This window comes from Pelobates fuscus, chromosome 8 (genome assembly GCF_036172605.1).
Source record: "Pelobates fuscus isolate aPelFus1 chromosome 8, aPelFus1.pri, whole genome shotgun sequence".
Lineage (NCBI taxonomy): Eukaryota > Metazoa > Chordata > Amphibia > Anura > Pelobatidae > Pelobates > Pelobates fuscus.
In genome coordinates, this window is record NC_086324.1 from 57,471,795 (window position 1) to 57,486,328 (window position 14,534).

At 38.3% G+C, this 14,534-nt stretch overlaps 1 protein-coding gene across 2 annotated transcripts in view; it reads left to right on the forward strand.

Moving 5' to 3' along the window:
• SATB2 (SATB homeobox 2) overlaps nucleotides 1–14,534 on the forward strand; it is a 136,549-nt gene that overhangs the window by 92,977 nt on the left and 29,038 nt on the right. For both annotated transcript variants that reach the window (XM_063429879.1, XM_063429880.1), the window contains one exon: nucleotides 10,182–10,379. In XM_063429879.1, coding sequence (XP_063285949.1) covers nucleotides 10,182–10,379 — 198 coding nt within the window. The remainder of the gene's footprint in view (nucleotides 1–10,181; nucleotides 10,380–14,534) is intronic.

Consider the following 14,534-nt stretch of genomic DNA (forward strand, 5'->3'; position numbering starts at 1 on the left):
GTGATTTTTTTTTGTTTGAAAAAGACAGAGATGAGCCAGTTCACTGGTAGCATTGCCTGTTAGTGCTTTTTTTTTTTACACAGTCTCCTTAAGTCTCCTGCCTTGCCGTGAAGTGCATTGTAGCAAAACCGCTAGGAACCTACATAAACTGTTAAATGAATACACACAAATCCCACTATGTACCACATGGCAAAATATAATGAGGGTTGGAACTGTTAAATGAGTGAAGCTGCTAAATGCATAATGCTACTTGGCAAAACTACTGTGCATTTAACGGTTTTCCACTCTGTAATAAATGACATATGTGGAAAACGTGCAGTAAATGTGAAAAACGGCACAATTGGTTTTGCAAACGTGCCTCTTTTTTTTTTTCTCTCTCTTCCCCCTCGTGTGAATATCAAAGTTAAGCAGGCTGTAATAGATGCTTTTATGAGTGGCTTCAGCAAGAATACTTGGTCACACACTTGGCACGGAATCTTTCTGCCTCAGTACCAGCTTCCAGGCAAGACAGCCAGTGGTAGCTACTGAATGAAGGCTGTAGCCCACTCTAAGGGTTGTTGACATGGAGCCAAAATGGAGGCATTCACTTCTATGAAACAGCAGTATGGAGCTCTACACTTAATTTTATTTTCAGACCTCGTAAATGCATATAACTTTAGGGGATACGTAAACATAATATTACAAATCTTAAGAAGCTTAAGAAGCTTCTCTTTAACCCGTTGATTATCAGTGTGTAACATTTTAATTTATCACCTTTATTTCATGTGTGTTCTGTACTGGCTATCACAGACATTTTTTGTTTGTCCAAATTCATAACTATCGACAGACTCGGAGCAGAGTTCCCTATTAAGAAGCCAATACGAGAGACGATAAATAAATAAAATAGTACAAAGGTCGTGACAGCTATAGTTCTGTTGAAGCCTTGGAGTCTGTTACATATTTACTGTAATTGTTACAGTGTGCAAATTACATGTTGTGTGTTCGTAGTTTTTATTAAAGAAGTCCAAGTTCGATATGAAGACATGTGGCGCTTGGGAGAGATCTCAGCTAAAATACTCTTTTTGTCCTTGACTTTGAAGCACCTTTGTCTGACACAGCCAAACAAACATTTTGCTGTGATAGACCTTTCTTGAGGTGAGAAATACCAAAGTGTCAGGTTGAAACTCTGGTCGTATTTTATAAGGCAGAAGTAAAGTAAATAGGTTTAACTTGACATACTTAACGTTCCTCTTTCCCTTATCTTGCTGTCACTTGCTGGGTTCCATAATAAGATCACACCAAAAAGATTTATGGCTTTCTGCATAGCTCTCGACCTACTAATTCTTTTGAGAGATGACATTTCTGATATTTAAGAGGGTGAAACTAATGAAGTATATGATGGCAGCTGACGGGTAAGTTACAGGACAGGGGTTACTGTGGCTGCTACTGAGTTTTTTTTTTTATCACAAACAATCTGTGTGTGCATGACAGAAATGATTAACTTCTAATTTTGATAATTCATTACAAAAAAACATCTCTGTATAAGTAGGTCTGATTCGCAAAAGCTAATTATTAAAATTAAATGGGAATTGTCACTTTAATTACTCTATTGGATAAGGCATTGCACTTCACCTATAATTTGTGTTACCATTTTTCAAGTAATGCTCCATTGTATTTTAAATGTATAGTAAAGATTTAGAAATTGACTACACAAGTCAGGCTAATCCTGGCACGGTCAAGGCACACATTGCAATAGAGAACCTTGTTTCTGCTCCTCCACTTACTATGTTCATTGACAGAAATGTGCAGAGCATATAGCCTAAGTTAAAAGGGAGCCAAGGTAGTGTTATGCAGTTCTATAATAGCGTGAAATCCAATGGTATGTATACACAGAAATCATATTTTTAAAAATATAGCAATACCCTTATCCTCCAATTCATCTTAAAGGGACACTATAGTCACCACAAGCAATTTTAGCTTAATGAAGCAGTTTTGGTGTATAGTTCATTACTCTGAAGTCTCACTGCTCAATTCTCTGACTTTTAGGAGTTAAGTTAAATCACTTTTGTTTCTGTCCATGCAGCCATATTCACACTTCCCCTGGTCGTGATCAAACAGCCTGCATGAAAAAAATGGTTTCACTTTCAATAAGATCTTAACTTGCCTTAGAATATTTTATATCCTGCTCTTTAAATTGAACTTTAATCACACGCAGGAGGCTCCTACAGGGTCTAGCAGGCTATTAACCGTGCACTAGATAAGAAATTCAAAATTAATCAGACTGTGCAATAAAGAAAGTAAGTCCATTAGATTACTATTTACATAAATTGTTTAGGAAGGCTGTGCTAGTCACATGCAGCGAGGTGTGACTATGGCTGTATACAATTAGTGATTTAACTCCTAAATAGCAGATAATTGAACAGTGAATCTGCAGGGGCCTGATCTTTACACCAAAACTGCTTTATTGAGCTAAAATTGTTTTGGTGACCATAGTGTCCCTTTAAGTGGCATTAACCATTATCCCACCTACAGAGCCAAGCCAAATACGTGGTACATATGTTAAACTGGTTGTAGTCCACGAATTCTCATCTGGATTTAAGATGCCAATTTGGCATAGTTTGTTATGAATATTCCTTTATAATATATTTTAAACATTTTCTGGAGGACAGCCTGATGTTATTTTAGTTTAATGCATTATATAGATAATATGTTTTGCTATTTATCTATCAATTATGGTTGGGTATACAGACTACAATACTTTGTTACTTTTATTTCTTAAAAAGTGATTGCTCTTTATACTTTATTTTTCCTGGCCCTCTCTCTCTGTTTGCAACTGTGTGTCTCTCCACCTACCCATATGGTCGATTTATAACACCCCCAATTACCGTGCAAATTATTGCTAATATTAGCTCATGGAAGTGTTTCTGCTCTGCAGGTTGGTTATTATTTATAAAAATCACACAACCAGCTGATACATTCATAAGCTAATTATTTCAGCAGCTGGGTACACACTGAGCAACATGGCTGAAGCGGAGAAGGATCACAGATTTTTTGGGACCTGCTGTGGTGGGTGAATTGAGGAGGAGGGAGGGTTAATTCTGGGATGTTAATAAATGTTCCTCACGAGAGATAGAAAAGGCATATCTCCTTACAAAACAACTGTATTTAATATACTGTGCATAATATCGAAAAACATTGTTATTTACCATGAGAGATACAATGACATTTTTACTAATTCTCTTAACTTTGGAGAATATTATTATAGCACATCCAATGGTACTCAATATTATGTTATTATTTTTTAATTTTGAGAGTGCATTACAGAGAGATCTCTACATTAATTTAATATAGAAGTATCTAATGACATGGTCACACACACACACACACACACTGTCACTCACACACTCTGACATACATACACATTTTCACTAACACACTTTCACTGACATACATTGCCACTTACACATTCTCACTAACACACACACTCTCACAGGATCACAGATTTTTTTGGGACCTGCTGTGGTGGGTGAATTGATGAGGAGGGAGGGTTAATTCTAGGATGTTGATAGATGTTCCTCATGAAAGATAGAAAAGGCATACCTCCTTACAAAACAACTGTATTTAATATTCTGTGCATAATATCGAAAAACATTATTTACCATGAAAGATACAATGACTTTTTTTTACTAATTCTCTTAACTTTGGAGAATATTATTATAGCACATCCAATGGTACTCAATATTATGTTATTATTTTTTAATTTTGAGAGTGCATTACAGAGACATCTCTACATTAGTAGGTCTGATTCCCAAAAAGCTAATTTTTAAAACTAAATGGGAATTGTCACTTTAATGACTATATTGAATAAGGCACTGAAAACCACCTATAACTTGTGCTAACATGTCAACTGCTTTTTTTTTCACACCAATCACTTCATGTTGTTACTGTACTATGGTTAAAATGTTTGAGCAGGGCCGGTGAAAGGATTCTTGACGCCCTAGGCAACAATCCATTTTGTCGCCCCCTCATGAAGGCAACTACATTCTCTCACAGGTTTATTCACTAAATTCTGAATTGCAATGAAGAAAACACACTGCATGGGAACACTCATCCAGGATATGTATCCATATACACACACTGCCTAATACATCTATCCATCCAAACAGACTGACTATTACATACAATCAACCATACGCACACAGCCCAATACATAAATCCACACACACACTGCCTAATACATGCATTATTATTATTATTATTATTATTATTATTATTATAATATTATTTCTATAGCGCCAGCAAAATTTAGTAGCGCTGTACAATGGGTGGACTAACAGACACGGAATTGTAACCAGACAAATGGACGCACACATCAATAGACACATACTGCCTAATACATATATCCATACACTCTTTTTCAATGCATTTGGTGGTATTTAGTTTGTAATGATATTGGGATTTAATTTGTATTTCTATTAATATATATTATAAATATAATTTAATATCTAAGTATCTAATTACATGGTCACACACACACCCTGTCACTCACACACTCTGACATACATACACATTTTCACTAACACACTTTCACTGACATACATTGCCACTTACACATTCTCACTAACACACACACTCTCACTGACATACACAATGTCGCTTACACACTCACTAACATACACACTCTCACTGACATACAGTGTCAGTTACACACTTTCACTAACACAAACACTCTCACTTACTTGCACAGTGTCACTTACAAACTCTCACTAACACGCACTCTGACATACAGTGTCACTTACATGCTCTCAATAGCATACAATGTCACTTTCACTGACACACTTTCACTGACATACACAATGTCACAGTTACTCACACAAACAAAGTGTCAGAGTGCTTCCGGTGTTCACAGCCCAGGGGCAGCCGGGATACCATTTTATGTCCCAGCTTCCCCTGCCTGCAGGAAGCTAAGTGCTCTGCTCGGGTGCTGGGTACAGCATACCCCACTCCTGAGCAGGCAAGTGGCAGCAAAGGGAGCCCAGCAGCTGAATGGCTGCGGCTAAGGAGCCGCTCGCCCAGCACAGCATCCCCAGACAGCGGCAAGCCAGCCCACCAGGAAACCTCCCGGTGGGCACCCCCACAGACCGGCGCCCCAGGCGAATGTCTGATTGTGTTTGAGTATAATTAGGATGTTGCAGGCTTCTGTTAATTTTAGTCCATCACTGCATCAATAGTGGACAATATTTAGCCATTAAATAGATGCGGCTAAACTTAAACAAAATAAGAATTCCAATATGAATTGTTCAAACGTTTATTTAACTGAGACCTTTAACCCTTCAATACCAAGTCCTTTACGTTTAACCCCTTAAGGACACATGACATGTGTGACATGTTATGATTCCCTTTTATGCCAGAAGTTTGGTCCTTAAGGGGTTAAACATAAACGTGCATAAAATAGTTTTGAAACATGGAATCGGAATTTAGGATAAAATTGCAATATTGTGTATATATTGTATTGCTGTTTAGGGGCACCTAATAGATTAAAGTGCCACTGTCACCATCTGGGGACTTTCTATAATTTGCAAAGACACCCAAAGTTGACATAGTTGCTGAGGCTCCAGTGGCCGGGTGGTGGTGTATATTTATGTATTATTTTTACACAATTATGTGATTTTATTAATTATATATTGGGGGACCTACCTGACAACCCAGGCAGAATCTCCATAGAATGGAATTTGCAAACCCTATATTTGACTCAATAATAAGGCGGCATGTAAGAGGACGACTAATCCTGATTTAAGTTTTTAACAAAATATGTGTTGGCCATTTCTGGAAACCATATTGCAAACACAACTATTCAGTAAACTGTGAATTGTCGGTGAAGTCAGCAACGATTCCACTTTGGCCTAAGATTTGAAATTCAGTTAAATTCACTTTCGTTGGAGTTCACATTTTAGTGAATAACTCTGCTTATGCCTAACGTTTAAAGATTCCTAAAAAAGTAGCAGCACTCGACACATAACATAACACTGCGATTCTGTTCAACTCTTTGAAGGTTTGCTAACACTCCTGAAAAATCTTCCTTTCATCCCTTCCTTCTTCCAGTTTATAGCAAGAATAGAGCAGGTCTGTGCAAATGTGGCCTTTTTCTTGTAAAAACAAGGCAGTCTTGTGTTACAGATTACCCGATAAATCCCCAGTGCCTTCACAGTTCAGTGCCTACAGCTGCTACAGATGGGCAGGAGTTCTTTCTCTCTCTGCTCTGCGCTCTGCAGCCGGCGTTTGAAGGAGAAAATGGAATGATCAGGCTATTAACATAGAGGCTGTGAGGAAGACGATGCACAATAAGAACAGCTGGTGTTTCTGCCTTGGCCAATACAGCGAAGATAATCAAATCTTGCCTTTTCCCCCTATTTATTTATGTTTAGGGAGAGATGAGGGGGGATGGTAATTGACTAAGTGAGGGAATTAAAGGTTAAAGAGTTAATCGCCCAATATGTAATACACAGACTCACTTTGATGCACTTAGTTTTTTTTTTTTTTTTAAATGTACATAAAGGTGAAAACAGTTAGGCAATGCGACCTCTTGCGCATAGGATCTAGGTTCATTTGATTTTGGATCTGAAATACGGAGTCTGTAAAATATATTTTAATAGTTTAACTTTTGAATGAAAATTGCAATTTTTTAAAAAAAGTTTTGCACTTTAAAACAAAGGTGAATATTAAATATTGAGAAGATTCGACCAATTCCGATATAGCCTTAATTCTGCACTTTGGGTTTCAATTGATTCGGTGATTAGTAAATACATCCCAATGATAAAGAGAGATAATGTATGTATCTGTTTTTTTGTTTGCCAATTTATAGACCCTGGGTTCCATTTGAGGACCTCAACAGAGCTACTTTTTCTATTTGATTTTTTTTTAGTTAAGAAAATGTGGATAGCAAAATATTATTCAATTAAAATGCACAATAAAAGTAATCAAACATGGATTGATTCACTAAACACTGCATTGTAGTGATTTGAAGACCACATTTGCAGAGTGTAGGTAAAATAACTGATTTGGAAATAGTCCCCAACTCCGTTATTTCCCAACTTGGCCTTTTTGGCCTAAATCCAATTTTTATTTTGATTTATGGCACAACCTCCCTCCCCCCCCTGTTTTACAAGTAAAGAGATTTGCTTCATGTTTTGACCGGTTGGGGCCAAGTTTGCAACTTTCAGCCCAAGGTCAAAGCCAAAAAAATATAACTGTACACATAAATCAGACCTGTCAACTCTCCCACTTTTGGCACTATATACTGTGCTTATTTACAGGTCTTGTCTACCTGTGCCAATTTAGTTCCCTGTTATCCTGCATTCGGGGACAATAGGGAACTGTCATCGGGCAGCACAGTCTGAGCACATCAGACTCGCTCAAACGATGTGGCGGCACTAGGACTATGCAGAGAGCGATTTAGCAGCACTTTCTGCATGATCCTCTATGAAAGAGACTGGCCAGGAGGATGGCTGTCAGCTTGATGTGCTTCCGTGTATGCATCTGACCTCTTTCTGGGCAGAGCTGTGCATTATAGGCATTGCCTGTCCACCTGTCTTGAATCCATGCATTCCAATGTTGGGAGGTATGATAATAGTGCTCACTACACAGGGCATCTCTGGGAATTGAGAACATCTCTGGATGTACTACAGCAGTGATCTGGGTAGGCCGTTGAACCTAACTATAAATGGAATATTTGCCATTACGTTATTGTGCTCTTTACCATGCCACAGACATTAACATAGTTATTTACTAAAGTGAGAAGTTTTGAGAAATCAAATTTAAGGCTAATGTTCCTGAACTAAAAGCATGGCTACTTGGGCAGTTCTAACTAGTTTGGATTATTGTGGCTTAAAATGTGAAATTCACTTTGATTTCCCAAGAATTCTTACGTTATCATATAACCCTGTAACTGTCTATCCATGTTCTTATTTTTTAAGACCTTGAGTTAACTAAAGAAATTATTCCTTAGTTTTAGTTTGCGCTACATAGCACCTTTCAGGATTACACCGTGCCGTCATTTATTTCTTTTTTATACAACATACAGAGAGCACTATCCCCTTTTTATTTGTTTCCTATATACTGAGGACATTCGATTGCTGCAAGATTGCACTCTAAAGAAGGAACACTTTTACAATCTGCTGAAGACACCTTAATAACAAACAGAGACCACCTATATACCCACAGACAGGGATTGTACCGTCCAGGCGCATATATCTGGAGCTGAGAATTAGCTCCAGAAAATTGTAAGTGCATTTGGTTTTATTTATCATTTTCAACTTTTTATAATATACTACACTATATTACGTCCTTTTGCTTACTCCTCACATTGCTTCGGATTTGACAACCATTATCACCAAGCGCTGCTTCCCTGCATCTCCTTGCTCACATCCAGCGTTCCACCAGAAAGAAGAGACTCTGGTTTGGGAAATTCCAGCTGCTATACGTCCAGTACACAAGCGCCAAAAAATTCCACCTCCTTCTCTTACATTTATTTCTGTTTGTAGTCTGTTAAGAAGTGCAAACGTTATAAAAAAATGCATTAGGTATATTATAAAAGGTTGACTTTTTATAATATAGAGTAATAAAGGGGTACATGATGATATATTTATTATTTATTACTCTTTTCAATAAACTTAATTTTTATTTTTATTATGGCTGAAACAGCATTCTGCTCCTTTTGAACTCCATATTTCTTTTTATTTATTTTTTAATAAATTAAATCTACCTGTCTCGTAAAAGAAAAACAATCGTAGTGAAAGTGAGGTAATAAACTGCATGTGCAAAATTACACCACAAAGATGGCAGCATGTGGGTAATAAGCGTTTTAACAAAATATAAAAGAATCTTCTTAAAAATGCTTGCTGGTGCATTCAGTTTAACTTTAAATTGCCACAAACCGAAAAATCTAATTAAAAAAACTTAAATGGTTACTCCAAGCTCCAAGAACACTTCAGCGATTTGAAGTGGTCATGGTGCTTGGTGCTTGTAAGTGCAGCGTTACGCTAAGAAATGGTGCACACAATTAGTTTAGCACCTTTGGTGCTGGAGGTGTAACTTCACTTCGGGCAGTTTCATTGGGGCGTCATTAGCCAGGCTGAAAAACACAAGTTACAAGTCCATTCTGCACTTATTGCTATGCCCAGATGGTCATTTATTCGCTGAGGGTTCCTCAGTTGATGCTCCCAGCCAATGAATGAGTAATGCAAAAGCCTAAAGCTGGTTGAGCGCCCATCATCGGATCCTTGGCACCCGGCGGGACCAGAAAAGTGGCCAAACAGTTTGAACAAGGAAATGTCACCAGGATGTAGTGGCTATGATGGTTTGGAGTACCCCTTTAACCCCTTAAGGACCAAACTTCTGGAATAAAAGGGAATCATGACATGTCACACACGTCATGTGTCCTTAAGGGGTTAAACAAAGTTGGAAAAATAAAAGACTGTTGACTTTTAGGATTCAAGGTCTGTCTTTGGCCTAAATTTAGCAATTCTCCTATGAATACACCATAATTCACATTCAATCTTGGATTGAACATTATTACTATTGCGATTACTCATTCTTAAAATATTTACCGTATTTAGTTGGAAAGAATGATGCTATGTATCACAGTGATATCATCACACTCGGTTCCAGCCTGATTATCTGTTTGCAGCTTGTGATTGCTAGATACTAATAGTGTTGGCACACTAAGAGATTGAAGTGTGATGAAAAATGACATAACTAATATAGAAATTCAAGATCAACTTGGCCTGATCGTGGCCGACTACTGCATGTTCACAGTTCTGGTATGATACTTCCTGGCAAATGGATGTGTTTGAGTTATTCACCCTTTTCATGCAGTTTAAGTAAGAAAGATATCGGGAATAGGCAATTTTGTTGTAAATAACTCAGGGACTTATTTACTAAACAGTGAATATTCTGCATTGGTAAACGGTTTTCAAGATTTAACAAAAATGGTTGAGTTAGAAACTATTGTAGACTGAAAGTTATACATTTCGTTTTTTTCTTAATTTTTATTTTTCTGATTGTACTATTTTGGCACCGAGTTTGTAAGGTGGTTCCATGATAAGAACTATCTATTTTGTTTTAAAAAAAAAAAAAAAAGTTTCATTCTTAAAATGCATTTTCCAGCATTGCATCGTGAAATTATTTTCTTTCTTAAACTGCAGGGCTGGCTCTGTGAACTACTTCGCTGGAAGGAAAATCCCAGTCCTGAAAACCGTACTTTATGGGAGAATCTGTGCACCATTCGACGCTTCCTGGGGCTTCCTCAGCATGAGCGTGATGCTGTGTATGAAGAGGAGTCACGACATCATCATAGTGAGAGGCTCCAGCATGTGGTGCAACTCACCCCAGAACCAGTGCAGGTAAGAAATATGCAAATACTGGATGATCACAAAGAGACTTGACTGGTTTGTCTTGGAGACTCTGGGTTTGCCTCATTCTCCAGCCTCCAGGGCCGCAGATGAGAGGGAGGCATGCCTTTCATTGCATCATCCTGCTAATCAGAAATTGGGCTGGATTTTAAATCCATTTCTGGCTAGTGAAATGCAGCTTTCCTATTGAAGTCCATGGGTAAGGATATGGGTTTACAAGTGTTTTTCTGGTAAAAAATGCAAATATACCTTCAATAAATTCTCAATGCAAGGGTATATAAGAGTCGTTGGGGACCACAATTCTGAAATGTACACCTTGGAAACCTATGAAATATTCCTAAATTTTGCTCCACAATTGGACATACATAACTCTCTTTTTTTCCCTCAATATTTTTTCTCAATATTTTGGCAGTTTGCTGGCTTTGAAAGGGTTAATCCTATAAGCGTTTGAAAGATTGTAGCAGGATATAAAGCAAGCCCAGGAGCTTATATGAGAGATAACTCATACACAGCACCTCAGAGACCATCTCACCAATTGCTTCTGAGGCCTTACCTGGCCTCCTATCTCATAAACTTTACACTGGGGATCTCCTCCCAATCTTTCCTCTTTAGTTTAAGTACTGCCGCTGGCCTACAATGCACCAGATCTTATTGCTTGTGTAGTTGTCTCTGATAAAGTACACAGAGTATACACATAATATAGGGGAGAACATTAATATCTATAAATCAGAGCAGTCTAACCAGTTCCATGAACCATATGTCTTCATATCTTCTTACAATTTATTTACTTATATTAACTCCTTCATTCCCAATAACGTGTATAGATCGGGCAAGATGTGTGCAACCATACCATTCTATTCTAATTGTGTTTGTTATTCTGTAACTCTTTCGAGCTTTGTCCCTGTCTGTTAAACAAGGATATTGTCATTATGTCATTAAAGTACATGGTACTTATGTAAACAGACATGAAAACTAAAAACGGACACTATTTTCCTGAAAACACACAAAAAAGTTTTGATGTTAATTTTTGTTTTGTTTTCAAATAGCGCAGCAGTGAATGGGGTTAAACAAATTTAGTATAATCCTTTTGCCTGTGTGAGTGAGTTAGTGAGGGTTCATCTTTAATACTTTGTTCCTCATTTTTTTTAGATTATGTCATGAACCTTCTTTGTCACATGAAATGTCAAGTTCTTGATAAACAAGTTTCTTAGATTAGTTATGGCTTTAAGAAGACAAATATATGCACCTATCTAATGTATGGATTTATAAAGTGCATAAACAGAGCAAGCCCTGTTTCTTCTGCTATTATACTGGTATTCATGGAAGTAAACTAAATAAAATGTCCCAGCTGGCCAATATTTTGGTTACCGTATATCAGATCGCTTTGAATCCCAATATGTTCTCTCTGTAAGCAAATGACCCCTCTTCTTTACCTTTTTTTAACACCTGTGTAATTCATGTTTAGTAACAGCCATTGGTGTTATCCCACGCAGATACCACTGCAATGCATACATCAGCAAGCCATTAAATGGCATGAGTAACATATCCATTGGTAAAATGTATACATGGGAATCCTAATATAACACTTGATTTTGCAACAGAAAATATAGTGCTACAACATATGCCAAGTGTCACTATTTAGGAGGAACAGTTTCTATTGGTCCGAATCCCTATGCCCCTCTTTTCTGTCTTAATGTCCCTCCTTTCTAGGAGCTCCATATTGATACTGTGTCTGCGTATATAACAGAACTGCACAGCAATGATAGTCGTTAAACTACAATAAATGTATTTAGAAATCAGTCTGTGTAAATGATATACAATGTTCTTGTTCTAAATGGCATTTTATTTGCATACATTATTGGTAAGTCACCTAATATTTCTCAGAACAGCCTCGTTAATGGTCACACTGCCCACCAAAACCTTTAATATAACAATGCCTCTCTTTGTCCATTTGAAATGTTGGGAGGTGTTCTACAATGTGTATGTTTGCAGTGAATATTACACATGGCAATCAAAATAACTACAATACAGCATAGCTCTCTTGTCTTGAAAATGGGTGTGACTACTCCTCTTAGTACCTTAATCACTACAATAAGTAGTGCAGTACTCAGAATGTTTAATACTGTGACGGATCGCCGTCACTGAGTACCATGCCCACTGCTTACTTGTGTGTTTTCCCCATGTATTTCTATATATTTTATGTTATATGCCCTGTTGACCGTTTGGGAGCGCTTATGCGAATGGAACACGTTTGTCTCCTGAACGTGGACCACCCCCCGGAACCCCATTAGTATGTTCATACCAATCAATCAGAACGTTCGCACCTGCAACATAAGTGTGAAACTGCATGGGAAGTGATTAATGAGTGCTCCCCTGGGGCAGCCATTTTGTATAGGCGAACGCTACCCGGGGGGGCATTTGTATCCCCTCTTGTCTTTGCACCGGGACTCCGTGGACGGGTCCCTAAGGTTGGTGGGGACACTTTTGGGGTACTGGTGGTTCGGATCGCCCACCTGCTCCTAAACGAGCCATAATCACTGTTTCCCCTACCTGCGAGCTACGAGGCCAGGCTCGTAGCTGTCCAGAAACTGCTCTCCCCGGGGCTACCTAAGTGGAGGTAGCCACCGGAGAGAGGCCCGAGCCCCAGCGTAATCCCTGGAGCTGTAAATCGACTTCACAGCCACAGAGGTCCCGCTGGCCACCTGGAAGTCCGTGCAGGAGCACCAATTCAAACTGGGTTCACGTCATTCTCCTGATAGGTCGGCACAAGGGAGCACTGATTGGTCGCTGCAGGGCAGAGGTGACCAATCGGAGAAGAAGCGCCCATTCAAACGGGTTTCGTGCCCTTTCTCCTGATTGGGCGGCGAAACTCCTTTCCTCCCTGAACGCTGATTGGTGCAAACTGGTTTAGCACCTTTCACCAGATTGGTTGTTGCTTGGTTTAGGCACGAAGTTTGAATTGACTGGTCTAAGCCAAGAAACCCCATAGAACAAATTTCGGGGATGTACAGAGTCCTCGTACAAAGTCTGGGCTCGAGGCTCTGTACATTCGATAACCCCGCTGACGTCAGCCGGCGGGAAAGACCTAATGCGCATGCGCGGCAATGGGTGCGTGGATGCATTAGACCTCCCCATAGGAAAGCATTAGTCAACGCTTTCCTATGGGGATAATCTGATGCTGGAGGTCCGTGAGGACATCCAGCATCCAATAATGGACCAAAAGTCCGTTTAGATTCCGGAAGCGCCACTGGGGGCAGACATAGAGCTGCAATGTAGACTTTCCAGTTCTCTGGAACTGCAATGTTTTACAGTGCAGCATTAGGTGAAAAAGAGAAACAGCATCCAGACTACTTCAATGAGCTGAAGTGGTCTGGGTGCTTAAAGTGTCCCTTTAATACAATATTATTTACAATGAGACAGCCTTGACATAAATGTATTCTATGTTTAGAAATGCTATATTCTTTTCATCATAGTTTTGTGATCATTACAATTACAGTTGTTTATGTAGTCCCAACATATTCCGCAGTGCTGCACAATAGGTAAAACAAGACAATAAGTAATTAGAACAAAACATATTTTATATGTTGTTTCTCAATGAAATCTGCACTTTTATAAACTTGCATTTAAATGGTATACTCTATATACATTAAGCACTTTATATGTGGAGTGATTCTTTAATTTGGAACTTTCCCTGAAGTATGTAACTTGGTTAATCCCAAGTTATTAATGAGGAGTAGAATTCTATAGGAAGAATCTTGAACAAAGTGAGTTATCTTCCTATTTGTGTACACTCTTGTGGATTTTGTTTTGAATATTTTTATTGTTTCACATAGAAATGCGTTTTTTCTGCACTGGGCACTGGTGTTGGAGCACCATGATCACTATTTAATTTAACTTTATTTATTATCGTTTTTTCTTTTTCTTTCCTATGCCTATCTAGCTAGTTTTACAGGGAGAGAGGCTTTTTAAATGATAATTATCAGTCTGATTTTGACTGATTTTGTATTTCTATTTCAGTCTCTGTCTCTCTCTGTTTTGCAATATATTTTTCTAGCTTGACAAGGATATATCCTAGGAGGTATTGATTATAGAGATTTAGTTACTTAATACTCCTATCCCTATAGCAGATCACAATAAAGCTTATTA